At 52.8% G+C, this 24,408-nt stretch overlaps 1 protein-coding gene across 2 annotated transcripts in view; it reads left to right on the top strand.

The window, feature by feature from the left end:
* PPP2R2C (protein phosphatase 2 regulatory subunit Bgamma) overlaps positions 1-24,408 on the top strand; it is a 109,500-nt gene that overhangs the window by 60,008 nt on the left and 25,084 nt on the right. For both annotated transcript variants that reach the window (XM_033106459.1, XM_033106460.1), the window contains exons 2-5: positions 8,684-8,781; positions 10,905-11,070; positions 13,872-13,984; positions 17,433-17,610. In XM_033106459.1, the coding sequence (XP_032962350.1) occupies positions 8,684-8,781; positions 10,905-11,070; positions 13,872-13,984; positions 17,433-17,610 (555 nt within the window). The remainder of the gene's footprint in view (positions 1-8,683; positions 8,782-10,904; positions 11,071-13,871; positions 13,985-17,432; positions 17,611-24,408) is intronic.

Genomic DNA, 24,408 nt, shown 5'->3' with positions numbered 1-24,408 from the left:
CACGCTGTGACGTTGAACATGATGCTGAGGGAAAGAAGCCGGACACATAAGGCCCTAGACTGTAGGATTCTGTTTCTATGAAAGGTTCAGAAGAGGCAAATCCACAGAGACAGGAAGCAGATGAGCGGTTGCCAGCGGCTGAGGGTGTGTGGCACGGGGAGTGGCTGCTAACAGGTATGGGGTTTCTTTTTGGGGTGATGGGAACGTATAGAATTACACAGTGGTGATGGTTGCATAACTCAGTGAATACACTGAAAGCCATTGAAGTAAATAAACATTGTGTGCCGTATAAAGGAAGTACCCAGGTGGTGACTGTTACTATAACCTATTCTGGTTCAAGGTGTCCAAAACCCTGGAGCAGGTTCTTAGGGCCACACAGTCCAGGGCTCAGGACTCACCCCCTGTGCTCTCTGGACCCCATCTTACGGTGCCTCTGCGGAAGCTGAGGTGGGAGGAGCCCACGTTAGCCTCCTGTCGTGGCCGTTAGCCATAGCCTCACTATGGCCTGTGTGAGTCCGGTGAGATTGTCCCTATTTGACGGGAGGAAACTGAGTCTCGGGGAAATGGGACTTGCTCCAGGCCACACGTCCTGTGAATGGTGATTTGGGATCTTGAGCCCGAGCCTGCTGGTTCCGTGGCCACGTTTTTACCTAAAAGGTGCTGTGATATAACTGTGTCTGGCACCACCGTCTGTCTCAGTCAGCCACTGCTGTGTGACAAGCCACTCCAAAGCTCGGTGCTTTTACAGCAAGCATTTACTATTGTTCCTGAGTCTATGGATCAGCTAGGTGTCTCCTCGCACATTGACTGTGCTCAGGCACGCACACGCCGTAGTTGTGGGTCAGGAAGGTGTCCGCTGGTCTTGGCTGGGCTCTGTCCCACGTCTGGGGATGGGCTGGCTGCAGACCAGCCCAGGATGGCCTCAGCTGCAGTGGCTTGCGTCTGCTGCACACCGTCTCCCATCCTCCAGCGCGCCAGCCTGGTGTATCGATGGCAGAGCAGGGTTCCGACAGAGAGCAGTCGCTCAGGGCTTCTTGCCGTCTAGGCTTGGAACAGCACCCTCACTTCCTCCACGTTCTGTCGGCCAAAACAAGTCACAGGCCATGGCAGTCAAGGGTGGGCAGTAGGCTCCACCTCTGGGAGGAGCTGCAGTCACGGGGAGGGTGTGGCTACAGGAAGCCACTGATTGGGGCCATCAGTGCCGCGAGTCTGGAGCCCCTCCTTACTCCCCAAGACCCCACTCCTGTGTTCCTGTCTCCAGGAGGCCCTCTTGGATCCCACCCACCCCACCTGACACTGTCGCTTTCCCAGCCAGCTCTTTGCCTCCTACATCTCTCTCCCTGGACTCGGAGCACCCTCGAGGGCCAGCTGGCCTCACTCGTCTCCTTCCCCAGGTCCCGCCTGACCACCCCTCCCACGTGAGCCAGAGAAGATGCTGGTGACACTTGCTCATCAAGTCCTACCCCAGGCCGATGCGGGCACACGCCTTCTTCCTCTCACCAAACTTCCATTCCGCAGCAGGCTGACTCCTCTCCTCTCCCGCCCTTCTCATCGGCCGATGCCTCTGACAACACTAATTAAATGCAACAGTCCCACCAGAGGGATCGAGCCGGGCTTTCCAAGGGCCCCCTCTCTGCCGTGAGCTCCGACATCTGATGGATCATTCGTGGTGTCGACAGCGCTTACAGTGATGGACACTGATGGGCCAGCAGGGCAGGAGTCCCCCGACAGTAACCGTCATCTCCCCCTCGCGTGTGCAGGCCTCCACCAGAGTTTCCAGGGAACTGTCCAGTCCACAGATCATTTGAATTTCACATAAACCCTAAGAGACCTGTGGCCATTTTCTCTCTGTTTTTCAGATTGGGTAATTTCTATTGATATATTTCCAAGTTGACTAACTCTTCTGTCATTCCCATTTCGTCGATGAGACATTCGGGGCTCAGAGAGGGTGAGTGCTTGGGGTGACGTCACACAGCTATTACATACCAGGGCTGGAACTGGAATTCCTTCTTTTTTTTTTTTTTTAAAGATTTTATTGGGGAAAGGGGACAGGACTTTATTGGGGAACAGTGTTCTTCCAGGACTTTTTTTTTTTCTCAAAGTCAAGTTGTCCTTTTAATCTTAGTTGTGGAGGGTGCTGTTCAGCTTCAAGTTGTTGTCCTTTCAGTCTTAGTTGTGGAGGGCGCAGCTCAGCTCCAGGTCCAGTTGCTGTTGCTACTTGCAGGGGGTGCAGCCCACCATCCCTGGCGGGAGTCGAACCGGCAACCTTGTGGTTGAGAGGATGTGCTCCAAACAACTGAGCCATCCGGGAGCTCAGCGGCAGCTCAGCTCAAGGTGCCGTGTTCAATCTTAGTTGCTGGGGGCGCTGCCCACCATCCCTTGTGGGACTCGAGGAATTGAACTGGCAATGTTGTGGTTGAGAGCCCACTGGCCCATGTGGGAATCGAACTGGCAGCCTTCAGAGTTAGGAGCATGGAGCTCCAACTGCCTGAGCCACCGGGCCGGCCCTGGAATTCCTTCTTCTTGATGACAGTCACAGTGGGCATCTTTGAGATCCAAGGGCTGACCCTCCCCCATGTGACACAAGCAGGAGTCACAGCCCAGGCTGCAGCCGTGTCCGCCAGGGCTGGTGCTACACGGCCTCTTGTCACAGCTCTGTTCTGTTTGGTTAGGGCAGCCATGACAATCACCACAAACTGAATGGCTTCAAACAACAGAGAATCATTCACTCGCAGTTCTGTAGTCTGGAAGTCCGTAGTCAAGGTGTCACTGGGGCTGACCGTGTCTGAAAGCTGCTGGGGCCAATCTGTGCCCGGCCTCTTCCAGCTTCTGGGCAGCTGGATGGCAATCCACGGCATCCCTGGGCTTGCAGCCGTCACTCCAATCTCTGCCTCTGTTGTCACATGGCCTTGTCCCCATGTGTCTGTGTGCCCCGGTGTCTTCACACGGCTTGCTTAGGAAGACACCAGTCATTGGATTTAGGGCCCAGTGTCATCCAGTCTGACCGCATTTTAACGCGATCATCTGCAAAGATCCTATTTCTAAATAGGGTCAGAGTCACAGGTGCAGGGGTTAGGACTTCAGCGAATATTCTGGGGGACACAGTTCAACCCTGGCACCATCTTTGACTGCCCAGCTCTGGCTCCAGCTCCCACTGTGGACCTGTCACTGGGCTGGACACCCCTTCTGACTTCTTCCTGAGTCTATGTTGGACCAGCTGTGGCTCCCTGGCTCCCTGGCCAGGTGGCTCCACTGACTGGGCTGTGCTGGGCCCGGTCCCAGGGGGTGGACTGGTGCCTCCTTGCCCGGTGGGCCAAACTGCCTCTGCCACCTCTGCCTCGCCATTTGGGGGACTCCCCAGAGTGGCAGCAGAGGAGACGGGACCTCACACGTGGAAAGGCAGCATGGGTGTTCATGGGACTTTTCCTCGCTCGTGACAGGGTGACTTAGAGCACCCACCAATCATGGGTGGGCTTGGCAGACCCCACCCAATGGCTGAGTTGGGACCTGAGCATGAGGGGTCAGCAAGTGTCACCCTGAGGCCCTGTGGGGCGGGGGCAGGGACCTGTTGGAGGCGTGCGTTGCAAAGGCTCCACCATGCATGTGGCTTTGGGCAAGGGCCTGACCCCTCAACCAAGTGGCCTTGTCTGTAAAGGGCGAGTGATGACAGGACAGCAGGGTTGTCCTGAAATGGGATCCGTGGGCCACGCGGCCGGAAGGGAAGTGTCCTTACGTGCCCATCATTCCTGGGGATAGTTCCACTGGTTACAGAATGCTGGGTTTACAGATTACAAAGAATATTTTTGGTACTGTATTATTTTGGAGGGTATGCTGTTGTAAATTAAATTTATTGGGGGGACATTGGGTAATGAAATTTATAGGTTTCAAATGTGCACTTCTAGAATCCATCATCTGTGTACTGCACTCTGTGTTCACCACCCAGAGGCAAATCTCCTTCCGTCACCATACACTTGACCCCCTGTACCCTCTTCTTTTGGGACTTTCAAAGAGCATCTGGACTTCATTATTTCTGAGAAGAAGTCAGCATTCGTTGTGCCTCTGAAGGCAACGTGTTGCTTTCATTCTAGCTGCTCGCAAAATTTTCTCCTTACTTTGGTTTTTAGCAGTTTGATGGTTAGGTATGATTTTCTTGGTATTTATGCTGATTTTTGAGTTGGCTGAGCTTCCTAAATTTGTAAATTGATGTCTTTACGATAATGGAGAATTTTTCGGTCATTATGTTTTCAAGTCTTTCTTCTACTCTCTTCTCTCTCCTCTCCTCCTGGAACCCCCATTTACGTGTATGTGAGACCTTTTCATGTTGTCCCGCAGATCCCTGAAGATCTGTTCTTTTCATTTTAAAATGTATTTTCTCTCTGTTTTTCAGATTGGGTCATTTCTATTGATATATCTCCAAGTTGACTAACTCTTCTGTCATCGCAAATTTTCTGTTCAGCAATTCAGTGATTTTCTGTTTTAGGTATTATATTTTTCAGTTACAGAATATTCATTTATTTGTTTTTTAAAATAGTTTCTGTTTGTTGAATTTCCTTTCTTTTCACGCAGGAGGAGTGAGTTTTCCTCTACATCCTTGAGCATTGTTACAGTAGCTACTTTAAAAATCTTCATTTCCTAATTCTGGTACCCGGGGTATTTCAGGGTCAGTTTTCATCGATTGTCTTTGTATTAAACTAGTATGTGTGATGTTTTCCTATTTCTTTGTACATCTTCGTATACTTTTCGATTCTATCCCGGGTGTTCTGAACGATGGCATTGTAGAGTCTCTAGATGTTTATTCTGTCCCCCAAGGAGGATTTTGGTTACATATTGTATTTCTGAGCAGGTTACTTGGTTGAACTCAGCTTGTCATCAGGGCAGCAGGAAAAACCCCAGCTTACGCTTAGCCTTAGTTGGGGGACTTGAAGCCCGTCGTGTGTGTGTGTGTGTGTGTGTGTGTGTGTGTGTGTGTGAGTGTGTGCATGTGTGTGTGTGTTTGTGTGTGTTGTATGTGTGTTTTGCAGTGAGCCAAAGATTTGGGCAGAGTTTATATGCTACATTTGAGGACCCCTCTGTGAACACCCCTTTCCAGGATTTACCCCCCTCACTTTCCAGCTACTAGGGTTTCCCCAGACTCTGTCTTCTGGTTTATGGATCCTGAAGAGTATGACTTTCTATCTAAGTTTCAGCAGCCATGTGGAACAGACTGGGGCCTGTCCTTAGGCTAAAAGCTATGAAAAAGGGAAACTCAACCAGTCCCAACTGCCAACTGCCCTGTAGAGTCTGCCTGCATTTGGTCCTCATCCAGTGCCTTCAGGTACTTCTGACTTGGTGTTTATCTGCTGAGGGCTTAGAGCTGCTACGAGTGAGAGAGCTGATCCAAGAGGAACCACTAGGCTCTGAGCAGAAGTGGAAGAGGAAAGGTTGAGCAGAGTGCCTGGTGCCTAAGAAACGTGCACTGATATTATCAACCCCATCACTGAGAGGCAACATGGACACAGACACCCCCATTCGGGAAGGGCTCAGCACACAATGAGGGTCACACAATGGGCGTGAGACTGTAGTCATAGGAGAGACCACTGAACGGGTTGGTAGAGGGGCTCTCCAGGAAGGCTTCTTGGAGGAGGTGGTTTTCGGGCTGGCGATGAGTGAAACATTCCTAGATGAGAGGACGGGCTTTTTACTTTCATGGTTTTACTAATGAGAGCTTCGAGCACTCAGGGAGGTAACTTTTCCTAAGGCGAGCCCTAGAGGACACTTACTGTCACAATGAATAGATGTTAAAACATCCACCAGCCCAGGGCCTGAGGACGCAATGCCCTGGCTTGAGTTCCAGTAGCTGTTCCGTAAATTTGCAGGACAGGACTGGAGGGGCTGGTGGTCAGGACCCCCAAAGCTGAGGTTTAGCCACAGGTTCGTTGCGCACCTTTCTGAGCTGACCGCTGCGAATTCTGCGGAGGCCAGAATCAAAGGTGAGAAAGAGCGTTAGCTTTCTGCTTGGTAAACGTTGTTAACTGCTCCTTCCTTAGAGTCCTGCTCCTTCCTGCTTCCCAAACCCTCTCACCTCCACTGTCTCACTTTGTCTTCTACTCCTGGGCAGACTCCACGTTAGCCATACCACAGATGACAGCAACGGGTCTCAGAGAAGTGGTATGACCAACCCAAGGCCACACAGCCGAGGCATTGGAGCCAAGATCCAACCCAGGACTTCTAACTGGTCCATGAATTCGGGAGGATATCGCCAGGCAGGGACCTCCATCTCCTGAGCCACCAATAGAAATCACAGTCACACCCCCTTCTGGGGCTGGCGTGAGATCAGAGGAGGCAGTGGATAGGAAACTGACACATAAATTGTAAATTGCCCACAAACAGTAGTGTCTGTTACTGTGGTAACCATCCAGCATTTATGGTCCACATTTGCTCTGGGTACCAGTGGATACGCTGCCATTTTAATTTAGCAGCATTGTTAGTTCTCCACCATAAAAACAATATAAATTATGCATATGTGCAAACTTGTCAAATCATATGTATTATATTAAATGTGTGCATTTTTCTGTATATCCATTCTCTCTCGATAGAGCTATTAAAATATGCCTTCATTACAGAAAAATCTAGAAAACATAGAAAAGTAGAAAGAGAAGGAAAAATATTTTAAGCACCTTAAAGCAACCTCTGCTAACACGATGGAAAATTGTCTTCAGTTTTTTTCCTTCTGCCCAGTTTGCTATTTAACATGGCTGTGATCACTGGTCTATGTAATTAAAAACATTTTATATACAATGTTACATCCTGTTCCTTCCCCCTAAGGGGGTGCTGATAGGATATCGCAAGAAGCAGTGCCCCGTCAGGGCAGCCCGGCGCTGCTGTGCCTTTCCTGGGTCCCTGGGCCCGTGTCAGGCAGCCGGGGCCTGAGCCCACACCCAGCCGCACGCTCAGAGAGCGTTTCCCAAAGAGCTGCTTTCCTTGCCTTGGCATGTCTTTTTGAGTTTAACGAAATGTGCGTTTCTCTTGATTGATGAATAACCCAGCCCCTCACCGGTTCTCCTCTTTACGTTCGCCGTCAGAGCTGGCGTTTACCTGTGGCTCAGGAGGCCAGGGCAGGGCAGGAGCTGCTTCTATTAGATACTGATTGGAGTAAAAGGCATTTGCTGAATGAACGTGGGAAAATCACTCGAGTCTGGGAGAACAGGTCTTGACACAAAAGGTAGCCGGTGCTTTGGAGAAAAGCAAGGAGCCGGGAGTCAGGAGTGGGAGAGCGCGGTGGGGCGGGGGACAGGGCGTCAGTTACTTTTCCGGAGTTAAAAACCCAGAACTGCCTGGCTTTCAACGAGAAACACTTTTTATCACTGGTCTGCCGATTCCGCGGCTGTAGGCTTGTTTGGGCCACGAGGCCCCTTCCTGCCCAGGGCTGGCTTCGGGGTGGCTGTGTTACACATGTCCTCCTCCCTTTTCCCTCTGGACTTCGAGCTGTCTGGGCAGGTCCTTCTCCTGCAGGGGCAGAGGTGCAGGGCAGCCGCTTGTCTGCCGGTGCCAAAGCAAACCACAGGGCCACGCTCAGAGACGGGGGCGGGGGGGGGCAGGTTACCCATGCAAGGTGCTCAGCATGCCACGTCTCGTGTGCAGGGGCAGGAGAGGGGGCGGGTTTGGGCTTCTGATGTGGTCTTTCTCCGGGGACGTGATTGCAAACGGCCGTATACCACAGAGATCTTTGCTTTACTCTGAGGCAGAATGGGGCCCACTGGAGGGTTTCCAGGGGGCTCCCTTTCGCCGCCCTGGTGAGGCTAGCCTGTATCCGGGGCAGGGAGGAGGCGAGGAGAGCCAGAGGAGGCTGCCTCAGTCATCTGTCCAGGGGAGAGGCTGGGAGGAGTAGTTGGAGTTGGATAGATTGTGAAGAGAGAGCCAGTAGGATTAGAGGTGGAGCATGAGAGGAGGAGAAGTAGACAGGTAGAGCGAGAGACAGGGGAAGGTATCAGGGTGACTTTAAGCCTTTTGCCCCCAGCCAGCAGAAGGATGGAACTGCCATCACCTGAGACTCAAGGGTAGGAGGAGATGAGGCACGAGACACTTAGCTCAGGGACCAGGATTCGGTTTGGGGCCAGAGGAGGGTTTTGAGCAGGGACACCCCGTGACGCAGGTGAACCTTCACCCTGGTGGCGATAAGGAGAATCCAGTCGGGGGAGGCCAGTTAAGTACCCGACGTGATGCGCCGGGAGGCGTGGTCAGAGGTGCCGTTTGTTTGAAAGTAGATCCATGGTGCTCAAGTCGGATTAGAGATTTCGGTCCAGGCCAGGAATGGGAAGGTCACAGGGTCCCGTCCATGGGCAGCTCGGCGGGGGACAGGGAGGGCTACCGTGGGAGTGGGTCGTGGAGGCCCCCTCAGTGCCAGATTTCCATCCCGGTCACCTGGTTGGCATCCGAGGAAACCCCCAAACTGCTCCTGGAAGGAAGGGAGGAAGGAAGGAAGCAGAGAAGAGTGAAGCGCCCACAAGAACAGGTCGCTGCCTGCAGCCAGGAGGCAGGGGGTTGCGTGGGGACCAGCGGCCCCTCATCAGTGCTCCGACTTCCCGGGCTCCTGTTCCCGATGGTGACCGTCCCAGGGGTGCAGGGGCCTCCGGGGGGCGGGGGGGCAGCTGTGTTGACTTGCACAGGGGTCCTAATGAGCCACCCTTTCCTGTCTCCCCCGCAGCCGATATCATCTCTACCGTGGAGTTCAACCACACCGGAGAGCTGCTGGCCACAGGCGACAAGGGTGGCCGGGTGGTCATCTTCCAGCGGGAGCCAGAGGTGCGGTGGGGCCGGGGGTGGGGGCTCCATCCCACAGGTGCCCGAGGCTTCCTACCAGGGTGGTCTCTTAGGAGACACTCACTTGCCTTCCCACAGGCTCCCAGGGCTGGATGGAAAGGGTACACGGGGGTGCAGGGATGGGACCCGGCATGTCGGGGGGAGGGAGGCCACTGCGTCCACTCAGCAGATGCTTGTTGACTGCTCGCTGTGTCCTGGACCCCAGACAGGCAGTCAGGACAGGCAGAGCCAGCTGCTGCCCTGGGATAAGCCTCCAATTAAACTGCCCTCTGGTGGGTGAGCTGGCGCTGTCCCGGCCACAGCTGGGAAGACAGGAAGTCTTCTGCAGCATTGGGGTCGGCCCTCAGGCTGGGGCTGTGATTTTGCTCTGTTCTGGGGCCCTTGCCCCAATGACCTTTGTTGTCCAGCACAATTCGGGTAAGACAGGGGTGGCCTGGATCAACCTGCCCAGCAGTGCCATTTCTGAACTACTAAAAGAACCTTGTGATAAAAAGGCCGCTTTCTTGAGCACCTACTCTGTGCAGACACCTTGCTACATTCTCATTGCCCACCTCAGAGAGTGGGGACTGACACCCGAGTTTACAGATGAGGACTCTTGGGGAAGTCACCCCGCTAGTGAGCCAAGACAAGACACTCAAACCAGGATGGTTTGTGGCCTGTTGCTTACACAGCACCCTGCCTCTGAGAGGGGGAATCTCAGCATCAAACAAGTGCTGGGATTATATGCTAAAGAAGGAGGTGGGGGAGGAGAAGGAGAGGGACAGGGAAGAGTGGAGAAAAGATAGGAGCTGGGGGGCCATTCTTCTGTCATTCATTTCCACAGCATTGTACCCAGAGCTGAGGTTCCTGGAGTGCTGACTTCACCCCCCTGACAGCCTAGCGGTGTTAGTAGGTGCTTTTATCATCCTCGCTTGACAGAGGAGGAGACCAGAGCTCAGAGAGTTTGAAGGACACACAGCCAGAAAGTGGACCGCTGGAACTCGTTATCCAAACGTGGCCCTGTGGCTGGAGCGTGTTGGATTTCACGAGAAGGACCAGTGTATCCCACCAGGGATTGCAAAGCCAAGCCTTTTTTTTGCCAAACTGCAGAAAGAAATTACAGTGATAGATGCATGTTTCTCAGTTTTGAGTTTTTCTCCTTTAATTTTTTTTCTTAATTCTGGTCCCGCTGACCTTTGTCATCGCCAGTGCTCATTGGCGATGAAGTGAATTAGAGGCAAAAATACTGAAGAACTTTAAAGCTTTCCAGAAGCAAGACAGGTATAGAAATTTTACAAGGTACACTTTTTAAAAATTAACAGAAAACTTGAAGTTGTGCTTGGTTGAATGTCTTGGATTTGCTCCCAGGTGGATATGCTTCTGGTTGTAGTTTCATGTTGTCATACAAACTTGAGTTTTCTACTGGGAAAGTGGTCCCTGTGATGGACTCATCACCTCACTATTTTGGGGCTCCACCAGCAGTGCGGGTCCTTATTATATGGAGCTCTGCTGCCTACACCAGCATGGGCCCCACTGACTGAGGAAAGTCAGGGGAAGATAGTCTGAGGTCTGACATTACATATTCTGCCCCCATGTAAAATCTGCTTCAGATGCGTTCGTTCCTCAAGTCAGGCCCCATTGGACACTTGGACGTGAGGAGAATGTCAGAGCCTCTGTGTCAGACAGACCCCGGTGGAGTGAGTGACGGCACGTGGCCTTGGCAGGTCCCTTTACCCCTGAGCCTCCACCTGCTCCCCTTTAAAATTGGGAGGGTCATGGTTCCCACCACAGAGGGGCCTCAAGGTTAGAAGGAGATGAGGCGCGAGGTGCACTTAGCTCTGTGTCCGGCACGTAGTAGGTGCTCAGTAAATGTGAGCTAGCCTGGTTGCTGTTGTCCCTACTTGGACTAGAGTGGGGCTTGGCCTGGCCTCACAGCACATTACTGACCATCTGGAAAGCAGTTTCCTTTGGCCCTTGATGGGCTGGATCCACTGACACTGCTGGACGCCTGGTCGCGGTGGCTGTCGGGCCCTCCTCAGTTTAAGTCCTCCCTGCCTGGCCCTGTGCCCATTCGCACCCGTCCCGCCATCCTGGAGCTCAGGCCCCCTGTCTGGGTTTCCTTGCAGAGTAAAAATACGCCTCACAGCCAGGGCGAGTATGACGTCTACAGCACTTTCCAGAGCCACGAGCCGGAGTTCGACTATCTCAAGAGCCTGGAGATAGAGGAGAAAATCAACAAGATCAAATGGCTCCCACAGCAGAATGCTGCCCACTCCCTCCTGTCCACCAACGGTGAGGCGGCGTGCCTGTGTGCATGTGTGTGTGCATGTGTGCCAGAGCATGTGTGTGCCCGATCATGTGTATGTGCAGACGTGTGTACCCAATCATGTGTGTGTGTGTACCCGATCATGTGTGTGTGCAGATGTGTGTGCAGACGTGTGTGCCCGATCATGTGTGTGTGCAGACGTGTACCCGATCATGTGTGTGTGCAGACGTGTGTGCCCGATCGTGTGTGCAGACGTGTGTGCCTGATCATGTGTGTGTACAGACGTGTGTGCCCGATCATGTGTGTGTGCAGACGTGTGCCCGATCATGTGTGTGACGGCGTGCATGTGTACCCGATCATGTGTGTGCCTGTGTGTGTGTGCCTGTGTGGGCCTGTGATGTCGCAGTGTATCATCAAATGCTACTTTTCACTGCACTTATATTCTGAGCATTTCTCTAGGTCTTTGGAACTCCTAAAAAGCAGCATTCTGAGCAGCATGTACATTCTATCCAGTGGCTGTGCCATAGCGTCCTCAGCCTTTTCCCTGGTTGGCCACGGTGCCCTTCCCACAATCACACGTAGCAGAGCCTTGAGCATCATGTGACTTCTTTTCTCTGGGGTGCAGGCTTGATATTCCTGATGAAGGAGGCCAGGTCAAGGAACACAGGAACACAAGGCAAACTTAACTCTTTATCTGCACCCCAGAGCCCCAGGCCACCCAGAGTGAAGGTCGTCACTAGATGGTGTGACAGGAGCACTGGTTCAGGAGCCTGGCTGACCACTGTGCCATTCAGGTCCCTGAGGAGGCTCCTGCCTGGACTCTGCTTCTCTGAGGTCCACTCGGGGCATGGCCCCTGGGGCCATCTTGCCTTGGCCAGCGCTGGGCCTGGGGCCAGAGGCTCCGCTTCCCACGGCCGCTGCCATCCTTTTTCGTCTCTCACCCCATCCTCAGAGGTGCCTGGGGGAGGAGGAGGAGGACGGGCCTGGATTCTGTCCCAGCTCCGTGGCCTTGCCCCCTGAGCCTGTTTCCTCACCTGTGCGGCTCCCTCTGGGTTATGGTGAGGGTAAGGAGGGATGGTGCCTGGTGCCTGCCCAGTACCCCGAGACTAGCTAGCACTGCTGCAGCATGAGGGAGCCTTATGACACGATGTCACCTGCCTTCCCTGAGGGAGTCCAGACGCCTCAGAGTGGCTCTTAAGGCATCTCTGAAACGGGTCAGACTCAGTCCTGCCAACCCACCTGTGTGCCCAAAGGCCTGCCTTCTCCTCCCCGTCCCTGGCCAACCCTCTCCTCCCTCTTTCAGCCTCTGCTGGGTGTCACCTCCCATGGAGCCTTCTCTGACCTCTCAGCTGAGTCAGGTGCCCCTGCTGACCCCAGGCTTGCCCTCTGTGGCTCCTGCCATTCTGATTATGTGCTTCTGCACCAAGTGCAGGGTTTGTGTCCCACAGGGGTGCTGGGCATACGTCCCACTCAGCAAGCTCTGTTTCGTCCTCCCCCACCTGGAGCGGAGGCAGCCAGAGGTCCTCCCCCTGCACAGCTGCTGGGCCGTGGGCCCCGATGTGGCCCATGGCCCAGCCCTGCCACTTCCTCTTCTGAACCGTGAAGGGTAGTGCCTGCCTCATGGGGTTATTGAGAAGAGGAAATGAAATAACATGACGGGCTTAGAACAGGCTGGCACCTTCTGAGCCTCATACAGGTGCTACTTTAAAAAAAAAAATCATTTCAGAGGGATGTGCCATTCTCCTCCCGCCTCTCTGGGGGAAAGTTCAGCTTCAGGAGCCTCCTAATACCCCACGCTTAAGTCCCAACCCTCAGTGTAAGTCTCAGCTTCACCCTTTCCTGAGGGCATGACCTGGGACACCTATCAAGTGTTTAATTGTTTTTCTCCCCCTTCTTCTCAGGAACATGGTGTGTTTCTTTTGGCTACTGTAGAAGTCAGGGTTCTCTGGAGAGACAGAACCAACAGGATGAGTGTGTGTGTGTGTGTGTGTGTGTGTGTGTGTGTGTGTGTGTAGGTGTAGATACAGATAGAGAGAGAGAGAAGTTTATTTTAAGGACTTGGCCCCAAGCAGTGGTAGAGGATTGGTAAGTCCAAAGCCATCAGGCCAGGCAGGAGACCCAGGGAAGAGCTGCGAAGGCCATCTGCTGGCAGAATGCCCTCTTCCTCGGGGACCTCAGTCTTTTGTCTCTGAAGGCCGTCAGCTGATTGGAGAAGGCCCACCCACACTATGGAGGGTGGTCTGCATTATTCTACGGGTCTCATCTAGAAAGTACCTTCACCGTCACCTTCACACGTTTGACCAAATATCTGGGTCCCGTGGCTTAGCCAAATTGACACATAAAATGAACCACAACAACCACTAAAGATCATTCTTTTGAAGTTCTTGGCAGCATTCTAGAAAACTTCTGGAGGCTGCAGGAGAGCTGTTGTGGATGGCAGAAATAAAACGGGGTACTCTCTGTCGTCCGTCAATGAAGGGCTGAAAAACGTAGGAAGTTGCATTAGTCCAGTGTTCCTGGAAATCGGTTTAGAGATTGATAACTACTCTTAAACGTGTCATACCCTTTGACCTAGCAATTTCACCATTAGGACCAATTGTGGGGAGCTAGGGAAAGAAGACAAATGTTCTATACGCCAAGGTGTTCGTTGCACCAGTTTACGTAGGGGTAAAATTATTTAGAAAGAAGCTACATGTCTAAGCAAAGGACGACGGTTGAGGAATTTCTGGATCGATGCACCCTTATCTAGTGGAGTACATACCGTGTGTGTTCCTCTCTGGGCCAGTGTTAATCATGGGTCTTGTTTCACTTTGTTCTGTTTTTAAAGATAAAACTATCAAATTGTGGAAGATTACCGAACGTGACAAAAGACCCGAGGGCTATAACCTAAAAGATGAAGAAGGGAAACTGAAGGACCTGTCCACGGTGACGTCACTGCAGGTAAGATGTTGAACATGGAAGGTTCCAGCAAGCGGGAAGCACATTCATGTTTCTTTTATTAGACGGGGATTTTAGGACTTGAAGAGCCTTGGTGATTTGAGCCACAGTCTGGTTCACATCCTGGCTGCGGTCGTTTCCCTGCTCTGTGCCTCGGTTTCACCACCAGCGAAGCAGAGATGCTCATCTTCTCCCGGAGGGCTTGTGAGGATGAGGCGAGATCAGTACGTCCACAAAGAGCTTTTCAGATGCGGCTGAGGGTGGAGAGCAAGTCCTATAATTCCTTGTCACATAAAGGGGGAAACTGAGGCCCAGAGAGAGGCGGCAGCTCCCCCGAAGCTGCTCAGCTAAGTGAGTAGCCGATACAGATGGAGAACCTGTGAGCTGAGCTTAGTGGATTCTGAACGTTTTGTCGAGGGGCAGAGGGAAGCCTGGAACTTGTCACTCTTGCAGCCTTTACGAAGGCTTATCCTCTGACTTACGAGAGGCCTGGAGGTGAAGCCGCAGAGGTGTGCTGGAGCAAACGCTTGTCCCCAATGCGATTAAAAGGCAAAAGGACTCTTCTGTCTTCCAGTGGAGAGGCTGTGACACATGGTAGAAAGAGCTCTGGAGTCATAGGACCTGGTTTCAAATCCTACCTCTGCCTCTTCTGGGCCAGGCTCTCAGCCTCCTCAGGCCTCCGATTCCTCATCTGGAACAGAATGAACCTCCTGAGGCCAGCACATGTCTTCCAAACACTTTATCATAACTCACTGAATCTGCACCCAAATCCTATAACGTGATTATAACCCCCATTTCCCAGAGGAGGGAACCAAGCTGGGATCCAGACCCAGGGAAGTCTGGCTCTTGAGTCAGCATCTCCGTCTCCTCTGTGACGTGGGAATGAGGTCCCTGCCTCCCAAGCGCCACAGGATGGTAGTGGCGCCCTGCTGGGAGGGCTCCGTAAAAGTCGGTCCCTTCCCTTCTCCAGCAGGACAGGAAGCACATGGAAGCTATGTTGTCTGTCCCTGGCTTCCAGAACCGTGCCTGGCACACAGTGGGTGCTTTGTTTACTGAAGGTGATGCTGGTGCACAGCTAATTCAGGTTTAGTCATTCAGCACCTGCTTATTGAGCACCTACTGTATACCAGGCCCTGCTTTAGGTCCCGGGAGGCCGCAGTGGACACAGAGCCTGAGGGCAGGAAGGGGTCTCAGTGTTCTTGGGGTCCCAGTGCCTCGGGCAGGCCTGGCTCAGAGGAGGTGGCCTCCGAGTGCTGTGAATGAGCGGGATGCGCGTCAGGAAGTGACTACTCTCTTCATCTCCAGTTTGCACGTCCTCGCCCTGTTGGAAAGGCTGCCTCCCATCACACAAAATGCTGCCTCCCTCGGTTTGCTCCTTAACTGAGTGGGGGCTGCTCTGAGCCGGTGGTGCTGCCTGGTGCTGGGTGGTGTTAGCACAACCCCCAGGCTCACACATACACTGCTCACAGATCCACGCACTGCTGCCGGGTGGCTGCGGGCACTCCCCTGCTCCGTGCCTCAGTTTCCTCACCAGGGAAATGGAGATGACTCACGTTTCCTGAAACGCCTTAGCTGGCGCACACACTAAGCATCCAGCAAATCGTCCTAAATATGAAATGGTGATCAATGTTGTTCCCGAGAAGGAAATAAATGTTTAAACACATTGGCCTCTAAATGACTGGCAAATTGCGCAAGTAAATTCCGAGAAAGTGGGGAAGCCAATTAGCTTCCACCTTGAGTAATGGGACTGGTGGTGCCCCTGCCCCAGCCCAGGCCCAAGAAAGTCTATGAGGGTTTCGTCTGGTGGGAAAGATGAAATTATCACCTCTTGATTAGTCTGGCATTTGCGGCAGAGCGAGTGGCCTGTGGGATTCCCATTTCTTTCTCTCCCAACATCTGAGATTTTTCTTATATGTCACACACATCCCAAAATGGCGCTTCACTGTAAACTGAGGCTGTGGGGGAAGAAAGGGGGAAAGAACACGCGTCTTTTCTCATCCAGCTTCTCAGTCGTGGAGGCACCTGGCATGGACTGAGAACTCACTGTGCACCAGGCACTGTGCTAAGAGGCATTAACTCGTGGAATCCTCGTAGAAGGCCCTGAGCAGGCAGCAGCACTACAGTGCCCTTTACAGGAAAGGAAACTGGGGCCCAGAGAGGTGGGGTCCCCAGTGACAGTAACACCAGTGTCAGGGCAGGATTTGAAGCTGAGAGTCAGATCTCAGTTCTGAACCTTTCCATCAGGATACCCTTGGGGCAGTCCCACTGGCTTTGGGTCCTGACGCTGTCATTTCCTGACCCTGGACATTTAGACAAGTGTCTGCTCTTTTCATCAGTGATGTGGGGATGGCAATGCCAGCCCCCATTTCTAGGCCAGGCCTGGGAGAGACGGAGGAGGCTCTGTCTGTCTGCCTGTCTGTCTGTCCCTACATCTTTGGAAACCTCACAGTTGACTGGAATGGGGGTTGGGGTAGGGGTCTTGCCTGACGCACACCGCAGCGTATGCTGAGAACCCTAATGGAGATGTGTGCCGTGTGCTGGCAGTGTCCAGGTGTGTGCCCCCTACCTACCAGGGCCACCGCATATCTGGGGGGGCTGGTACCTCCAGGTCTCGCTGGAGGAGTCAGGGTTCATCAGGTGTCCAAGGGCGGGGCTAAGTGTTCCAGGCAGAGCGCATGGAGGGAAGCAAAGACACGATACCTGATGCTGTCTCAGGGACCCCTCACCCCAGTCCTCTCTGGGAGTGTGTGTGAGTTAGGCTAACACTGGTGGCTGTAACAAATAGCCCTGCATTGCAGGGCGGAGCCTGCAGAAATGGATTTCTCACTCCTGGTTGTCCCTGGTTCACACATGGCTCTCCTGCAGGGACACAGGCTCCTTCCATCCCATGTGCCTCCATCCCTAAAGCTTGGGTCCTCACCTTCCTGCAGTGGACGGGGAGAGACGGTGGAAAAGGCACTCCCTCCTCTTAACCACCTTGGCCCATAGGCCAGGCATCACTGTGCTCGCATCCTATTGGTCAGCACCAGTCATGTGGGCAGCTGGGAAATGTAGTCCCTGTCTGGGCAGCCACTTGTCACTTCCCAGTGGAGGAGACACAAATGTTTGGTGGACAGTCAGCTGGCTCTGCCATGGTATCTTCTCATTCCATTTTAGAAATGAGGAAATCGGGGTACAAGGGGTTGATCCACTTTTTCAAAGTTACACGGTGGGCTCAGCACCAATCCCAGGAGGCCAAGTAAAGGAGGTGGGCTTTCCAGCAGAGCTGGCAGTGATGGACACTGGCATGTGGCATTGCGTATTTCCCACATGTGCGGGATGGACGCCCGTTGGTGCACTCCCGGCCTCTAGTGTTGCTCACGTGGCCCTGCTATGTCCTCCGGGCCCATGTGGCCTGCCCCCGGCGCTCCCCCTGCATCACCCTGCTCTGACCGCCCCTTCCCCTCTGCAGGTGCCGGTGCTGAAGCCCATGGACCTAATGGTGGAGGTGAGTCCGCGCAGGGTCTTTGCCAACGGCCACACCTACCACATCAACTCCATTTCCGTCAACAGCGACTGTGAGACGTACATGTCTGCGGACGACCTGCGCATCAACCTCTGGCACCTGGCCATCACCGACAGGAGCTTCAGTATCCTTTCCTGCCACAGCCCTGCCGTCGTCTCCCACGTCAGGGTGGCTTCCAGGTGGGGGTGGTTGGCTTGGTTGTAAGCGAGCTGGCGTGGGGGTCTCTGCCCTGTTCAGCTTCTTTGGTGAGTCCTCTGTGGCTCCCAGAGTGTGAATGGGGCCCAGATATGGGATCGTGCTGAGTTTATTTATGAGCACTTTAAAAGCACAGCGCTGAGGGTTACATTCCACCCCTTGCTTCCCCCAGGTTGGCTGGATCCTCGTCATCCTGGGACATCACCAGGGATGAAGGAGGAGATAAGGGTCCAGGGGTCAGGCTTCTGGGAGGAGGGATGGCTGACCACCTGACACCACCGACCAAAGGCTTCTGTGGACCCTCTGCCCTGGGGTCCTGCCCAGGGCTTAGAGCGACAACCTGGGTGTCAGAAGCCCAGCTGGATGGCATCAAGGTGTCTGGGCAAGCTAGCGGCCCCCACCCACTGGGAAGGAAGGAACTGCTGATACACAAACATGGGCCTGGGAGGGGCCGAGGCTTGGCCCCATGGGGGTCACAGTGGACAGAACAGACAGGCTGCTGAGGTGTCACTGATCTGCAGCCTGCTAATGACAATAATAATTATGGTGAGACTCTGCCTAATATTAATGTGTTCATGTTAACTCATATCCTGCTGACAGCAACCCTGTGAGGGGGATGCTAACACGATCCTCCCTTACAGATGAGGAAACTGAGTCACAGAGAGCCCACGTTAACTCGCTTAAAGCTCACGCCTTGTAAGTGTCACACCTCCAGCCCCCAAGTCCGCATTCCCAGCGTTTGCTCTTTGTGAAGGACACCGCTCAGGTGTGTGTGAAGGCGGCCCAGTGCCCGATGCCTGACTTAGTTAAAGGTCCCCACCTCCTGGCGTAGACAGACAGTGGGCCATGAATATAATAGACAGTAAAACATCCAGCATCCAGTGCAGTGAGCTGCACTGTGGGGCATGAGTGGGACCAGCAAGCATGGTGGTGTGCGTGTTTCTCTGGCCACGCTTGGCTGTGGCTGCAGGTGTGGGGTGCATGGAGAGTGAGCTGGGCGGTGGTTTTGCCAAGTGAATAAGCAGGTGTGGGGCTGATGGTGTATGCAAGGAAGTAAAAATAATGACTCACTCTAGGATGTAAGCCAGGTGAGGAGGCAAGGGCTAGTGACAAGAAGGGAGCGTCAGTGGATTGGGGGTCCCCGTGAGGACCTGGCTACAGATCCTGCCACGTAACTCTGTGTTAAACCTGTGTGTAGCGTCTAATTTTGTGAAAGTGAATTGCTCGTTGATCAACATATGAAAATGTCCTGGCTCTTAGAGATGGAGGAGTGTGCGTATTTCAGAATGCTGAAGGTTGCAGAGCTGGGCTCAAGGTGGCCCTTGGCTGTAGAACCTAAGTGCCAGTGAGGCACAAGGCATTGAGTGGAGTCTCCAGGAGTCTGTGGTGGTGCACACCTCCCCTGATTAGACCAGTTTAGGGACCGACACTGCATGTGGCCCTCACCATGGCCTGCTGGTGCTTCGCCATCAGAGTGACAAGACACAGGGGCCCAGAGCAGAGAGATCTGGCACGCGTCCCATGGAGTCCAGCCTCTCCTGGCAGGGAAAGTGTCAGGACTGTGGGTTGCAGGTGCAATGATGGGTCCAATAGCAGCCGAGTAATGAGAAAGGGTGTTTCATTTGCAACATGGGAGGAGACCAGAAAGGCAGCTGTGACCCATGCTGAGTTGAGGGATTGCTCTGAGTTTTGAGGCACCCTTTGAGCAAGTACCTCCTGGGGGATTCTGGACCTGGGGGTTCACATTCCTTTAACTCTTGCTCTCCGGGGTCTTCAGGCCACTGGCTGTATTCTGCTCCATGTCTATCTCGTCGTGTCCAAACAGGAACAGTTCTCACTTAAGCAGAATGGATTTTTAGCAAAGGTTTTAAAGAGAAAGGAAAGCTTTTTTAATAAAGGAGAAAAAGTGGGCATTGTTTTCACCATTTGACAGGAGGAGAGCTGACTCAGAGGGCCTTTCCTTGGAAAACTCCAGAATTGGCTCTGAACGGAGGGCGAGGGGCCTGGTACTACCAGAGGGTTTGCTGTGTGCCCCGTACCCCAGTGCAATGTCTTCATCTGTCACCAAGGCTCGATATTGGGAGCCCTCCCAACTTCCCTCCTTTCTCTCACCCACAAAATGGAAAAAGGAGTCAAGCCTTTCCATTCTCCCCCCAGATGGCTCTAGAATCATGTCTTCCTCTCTATCCCTATCGAAGGCCTAGCTCAGGCCACACCATTCCTGCCTGGCCTGTTGCCTGAATCCCACCTTGCCAGCCCACCACAGAGCTTCGAGAGTGGCTGATTGGACCCTTTGGTTCGGACCACACTGGTCCCCTGTTTAAAGCTCTCAGCGGCTTCCCATCAGCTTCTGGACAAAGTCTGAATCCCTCAAGTGTCCTGTGACCATGGGTGGCCAGCCCCTGCCCCGCTCCCTGGGATCCTGTGCATCAGGCTTGCCCACACCTTCAGGCCACTGGGTTTCCCTTCATGTTACAGAGCTGGAGTCAGTGCTCTGTCTTTTGCTGTTCCTTCTCCAATCATGCTGTTCCCTCTGAGCTGGGCCGGCTCCTGTTCACCCCCTTCAGCTGGTCACCTCTGCTGTGTCCACTCAGTACCCCTCCCAGGCTGGTCAGAGGCCCTCTGGACCCACACTCCCTGGTCACACTGGGATTTCCTTTTCATTAATATGACCATCTCCTCCACTTTCTGAGAGTAGGAACCCAATTTGAACCCTCTCTGCATCCTCACACATAATGCAGGGCCCGGCACACACTAGGTGCTTATGAATGGGTGTAGATGCTAACTCTGGAGTAAGGAGGGTCACAGTTTCTATCTGGTTTTAGGATGTAGACACCTCCCTGTAAATCTGGGCTCCAGGACGCTCAGACTGTAGGGACTACGGAGAAGCATTCTGGGCTCTAGGGTCTGGCTGACCTGGGCTCAGCTTCATCGCTTAACTTCCTGGGCCATCAATTTCTGTGAATGTAAAATGGACAAAATTTCTTATCATAAGGACATTCATAAGGAATGAAGAAATCATTCACATAAAGTGCCTGGTACGAATCGGGCCCTAGCAGGTGTCCAGCATTATTTTCTCTTAGACAACAGGCCCTCAGATATTTAAGGCTCATTCTCATAGAATTCCTGTGTCTTCTCTGATGCTTTTTGTCCAGTGCCATCTCCACATCTGTTTAAACAACCTCTCATGTCCTTCAATACCAACATTTTGAGACTTTTCGTCTTCCCACAGGAAGCACTGGGTGATTTTTCTTGAGTTTGATGCACCTTAAAGGTAACAGATTGCACAGGAGGCCTCAGCTGATGGACCTCGGCTGTATTTTTAGCACCAGAGAATTGTAAAGATGGTTCGATTGATTTTTTTCGACCCCCTGAGCGATTTCTCATGGTGAAAGCTGGCATCACACCAAGCCTCAGTCTGGAACAAATTTCTAATTCCCATTTACAGAGCACGTCCCAAAGCTAGTCTGGATGGTGGAGCGGCAATTAGGGGCAGAGGCTCCAAACCTCATCAGCACATGGCTGCCTGAGGGCTGGGCTTGTTGCCCACACAGGAAACAACAGAGGGGACCGGCAAGGCCTCTCCACCTGCCAGGCTCTCTGCTGGCTGAAAAACCGTCCAACCCTGCATCCATCACTCACTCACGAGAGACCTGCCAGTCACTCAGCCTTTCTAAGCCTCGCTGTTCTTATCCATTCAGTGGGGTGTGCTTTTGGTGCTGGAAGCTGTGGGGGTGAAACGCTGGTTAGTGCAGGACCTGATGTGTTGTAGACACACGGCCGACACCAGCCCATCCCCCACTGTGAGGCACCTTACAGGCTGCCTCTTTTTGTCTTCCCACAGTACCACTGTACAGAGAAGGAAACGGGTGCATCTGCTCAGTAATGCCCCAAGTCTGAGTCCCAGAAAGCCTGTTTATAAACTGTGACCAGCACATCACTACACTGGGGCCCCAGCAAGGCCAGGCAGTTGTGTCAGCTTCCACCATGGCTGAGCGAGCCTGTGCGCTGTCCGTGGTGCTGATTCCACGGGCAGCCAGTCCTGTGCGGTGCTCCTCATCCTCACCAGCATGGCCGAGCGCGCCTGTGCGCTGTCCGTGGTGCTGACTCCCCGGGCAGCCAGTCCTGCGTGGTCCTCCTCATCCTCGCCTATTCCCAGACCATCGTCACCTCTTATTGAGCACTTACTCTGTGCCAGATGGTGGTCTAAGCATGTTGCACATATTAACCTATTTAATCCTCCCAGCAACACTGTGGAGTAGGCATTATTAATATCCCCCTTTTACAGGAGGAAACTAACCCGTAGAAAGGTTACATAATCTACCTAGAGTCACCCAGCTGGGAAGTGGCAGGACCTAGGAGTCAGACTTGGGGCGTCTTGTATAGGTTGTGCTGTCATCCTTTATATTCTGCAGGTGTGGATATGTGCTCTGAGAAGTGGGTCACTTGCCTAGGGCCCCTCCTAGCCCCTGTCACTCAGATTGTCTGTCCAGCTCCATTGATGGGATAGTGTTTCCTGGCTCTTGTTTTAGAGCCAAAGGGAAAGAACATGCTTTTCACACCATTGCAGGACAGAGTGAGGATTGTTTCATAACATAAGTGGCCAGATGCCTGAGCTCTATATGATGTTTCTAACATTTCCTCTAATAGTGGGGACATGCAACTCTGTGGTGCTTCTGATCCCTTCCTGGCAGGCCTCCATGGCATTTCTATATCTTACTTCTGATTAAAACCCCCCTTGATTGCAGGCCACAGCCCTGTCTCCCTCTCTCCTTCCCTCCCTCTCAGGACTCTGGACCCTGCCCTCTCACAGCTCCTCAGCCTTGTGCCTCCCCCGCACATGGAACACTTCTCCCACACTGACCCTCTGCCTAGATAACTCCTGCTCACTCTCAGGCCTTGGCTTAATACCCTTGCCTTAGAGGACCCATCCCCAATTCTCCAGATCTCAGAACCTTGTTATAAATCCCATCACATGCATCCTGAATGTCTCTCCTGGAGCATTGATCTTGGGACTGATATCTGGCTTTGCTACTGGGCTAGGAGTCATGGGAGGTCAGGATGGGGTCTGCTTTGCCCATTCTCAGTGCCATGAGAAGGCAGCTATTGAGAGTGCATCCCAGCTCTGTACCACCTTGGTTTCTCTCACAGCTCTTAGAAATCCAGGCATGCAACTCAGCACAAACCCACATAGTGACAAGCATTGTACCTTTTGCAGCCTACTTAATTTCATGTTTGTTTGTTTTGAATAAGATAAACACTCTGATTCTGATTTAACTAACTTAATTGTTGGTAAAAGTACTAACCATGTGCTAGGGCCTTTGACATATGTCATCTCATTAAATCCTCATTGCAGTCCTGTAAAGCAAATATTACCAACCCATTCTACAGATGAGAAAAGCAAGGCACAGAGATTGAAAAGTTTTCTGGAGGTCACACAGTTGTTATGTGGTGAGGCTGGACTGTCAAGCCCTGGTCTTTGTAACTCAGAATTCAGTAATTTCTTTCTTATCTGAGCATTTAGGAATCATATAACCTGGCTTGTGGTAGAGATGTATATACTGGTTAACCACACAGAGAAAACACAGTGGGCTTGTGCAGTGAGCAGTTAGGCAGAAAGACCCCTCTCTCGTGGCCCTGCCTGCCCCCAGCAACCTGGGTTCTTTTCTCCTAGTGGTATTGCACCATCATTGTCAGTAAGGTCCTGAACAGAGGAAGGAAGGAGGCTGTCATGGGCTGAATTGTGTCTCCCAAAATCTGTATGTTGAAGTCCTAACCCCCAGGACTTCAGGATGTGACTGTTTTTGGAGATACGGTCTTTAAAGAGGTGATTAAAATAAAATGAGGGTGAGGTGGGCCTCAATTCAATATGACTGGTGTCCTTATAGAAAGAGGAGATTTGGACAGAGAGAAACGCCAGGGATATGCACACAGAGGGAAAACCAGGTGAGGACAGCAAGGTGGCCATGTGCAAACCAAGGAGAGAGGCCTCAGAGAAACCAGTCCTGAGGACACCTTGGTCTTGGACTTCTAGCCTCTAGAACTGTGAGAAAATAAATTTCTATTGTTTAAGCCACCCAACCGTGGTGGTTTGCTATGGCAGCCTATAAAAACCAACACAGAGGCACAGGCTGCAAGGAACTGTCCTGTAGACTCTGACACGGTTTGGTCTGAATGCTTATAGCTGAGTCATCGTTTGGAGAAAATTCGCTGAAAAAAGCAGCTTTGCTGGCTGTGCCTCAGTGAGCCTGGCCCTGTGTGTTGGGGGCCTTACAGGACTCCTGCATACCCAGTGTCCTTGGGAGCCTGTGCGGGAGGTTTCTCATGGTGTGGCCCTTGGCAGAGCTGCCTCCACCCTTACTTCATGGCTGCTCTGTCACCATGGTAACAGCTCCCCTATCCTGAGAGCATGCTCCCATGGAGACATCTAGATTAACCACACTATGCTCAGTGAAATCAGTGGAGCCCAAGGTCACGTCCTTCTCATCACTGAGCCCCTGGCTGCTTTCAGCATTCGCCTTGCAGAGGACACAAGCCAGTCCAGTGAGCACAGGAGCTGTGCCCTTGGGGTTGTTGGCCCCATGGGGGAGCTGCGTGTCTCCTGGAGATGCAGTCGCTTCAGAACAGAGAGCCAGAGGAAGCAACACAGGCTGGAAGTTAGGAAGCCAGGATTCTGTCCTTGCTCTGCCACCTCCACGTGCAGCCCTGGGCGAGTCCTTCATGGGAT

The sequence above is a fragment of the Rhinolophus ferrumequinum genome, chromosome 5 (assembly GCF_004115265.2).
Source record: "Rhinolophus ferrumequinum isolate MPI-CBG mRhiFer1 chromosome 5, mRhiFer1_v1.p, whole genome shotgun sequence".
Taxonomy (NCBI): Eukaryota; Metazoa; Chordata; class Mammalia; order Chiroptera; family Rhinolophidae; genus Rhinolophus; species Rhinolophus ferrumequinum.
Note: the sequence above shows the minus strand (reverse complement) of the source record. Positions and strands in the feature narration are given on the sequence as shown.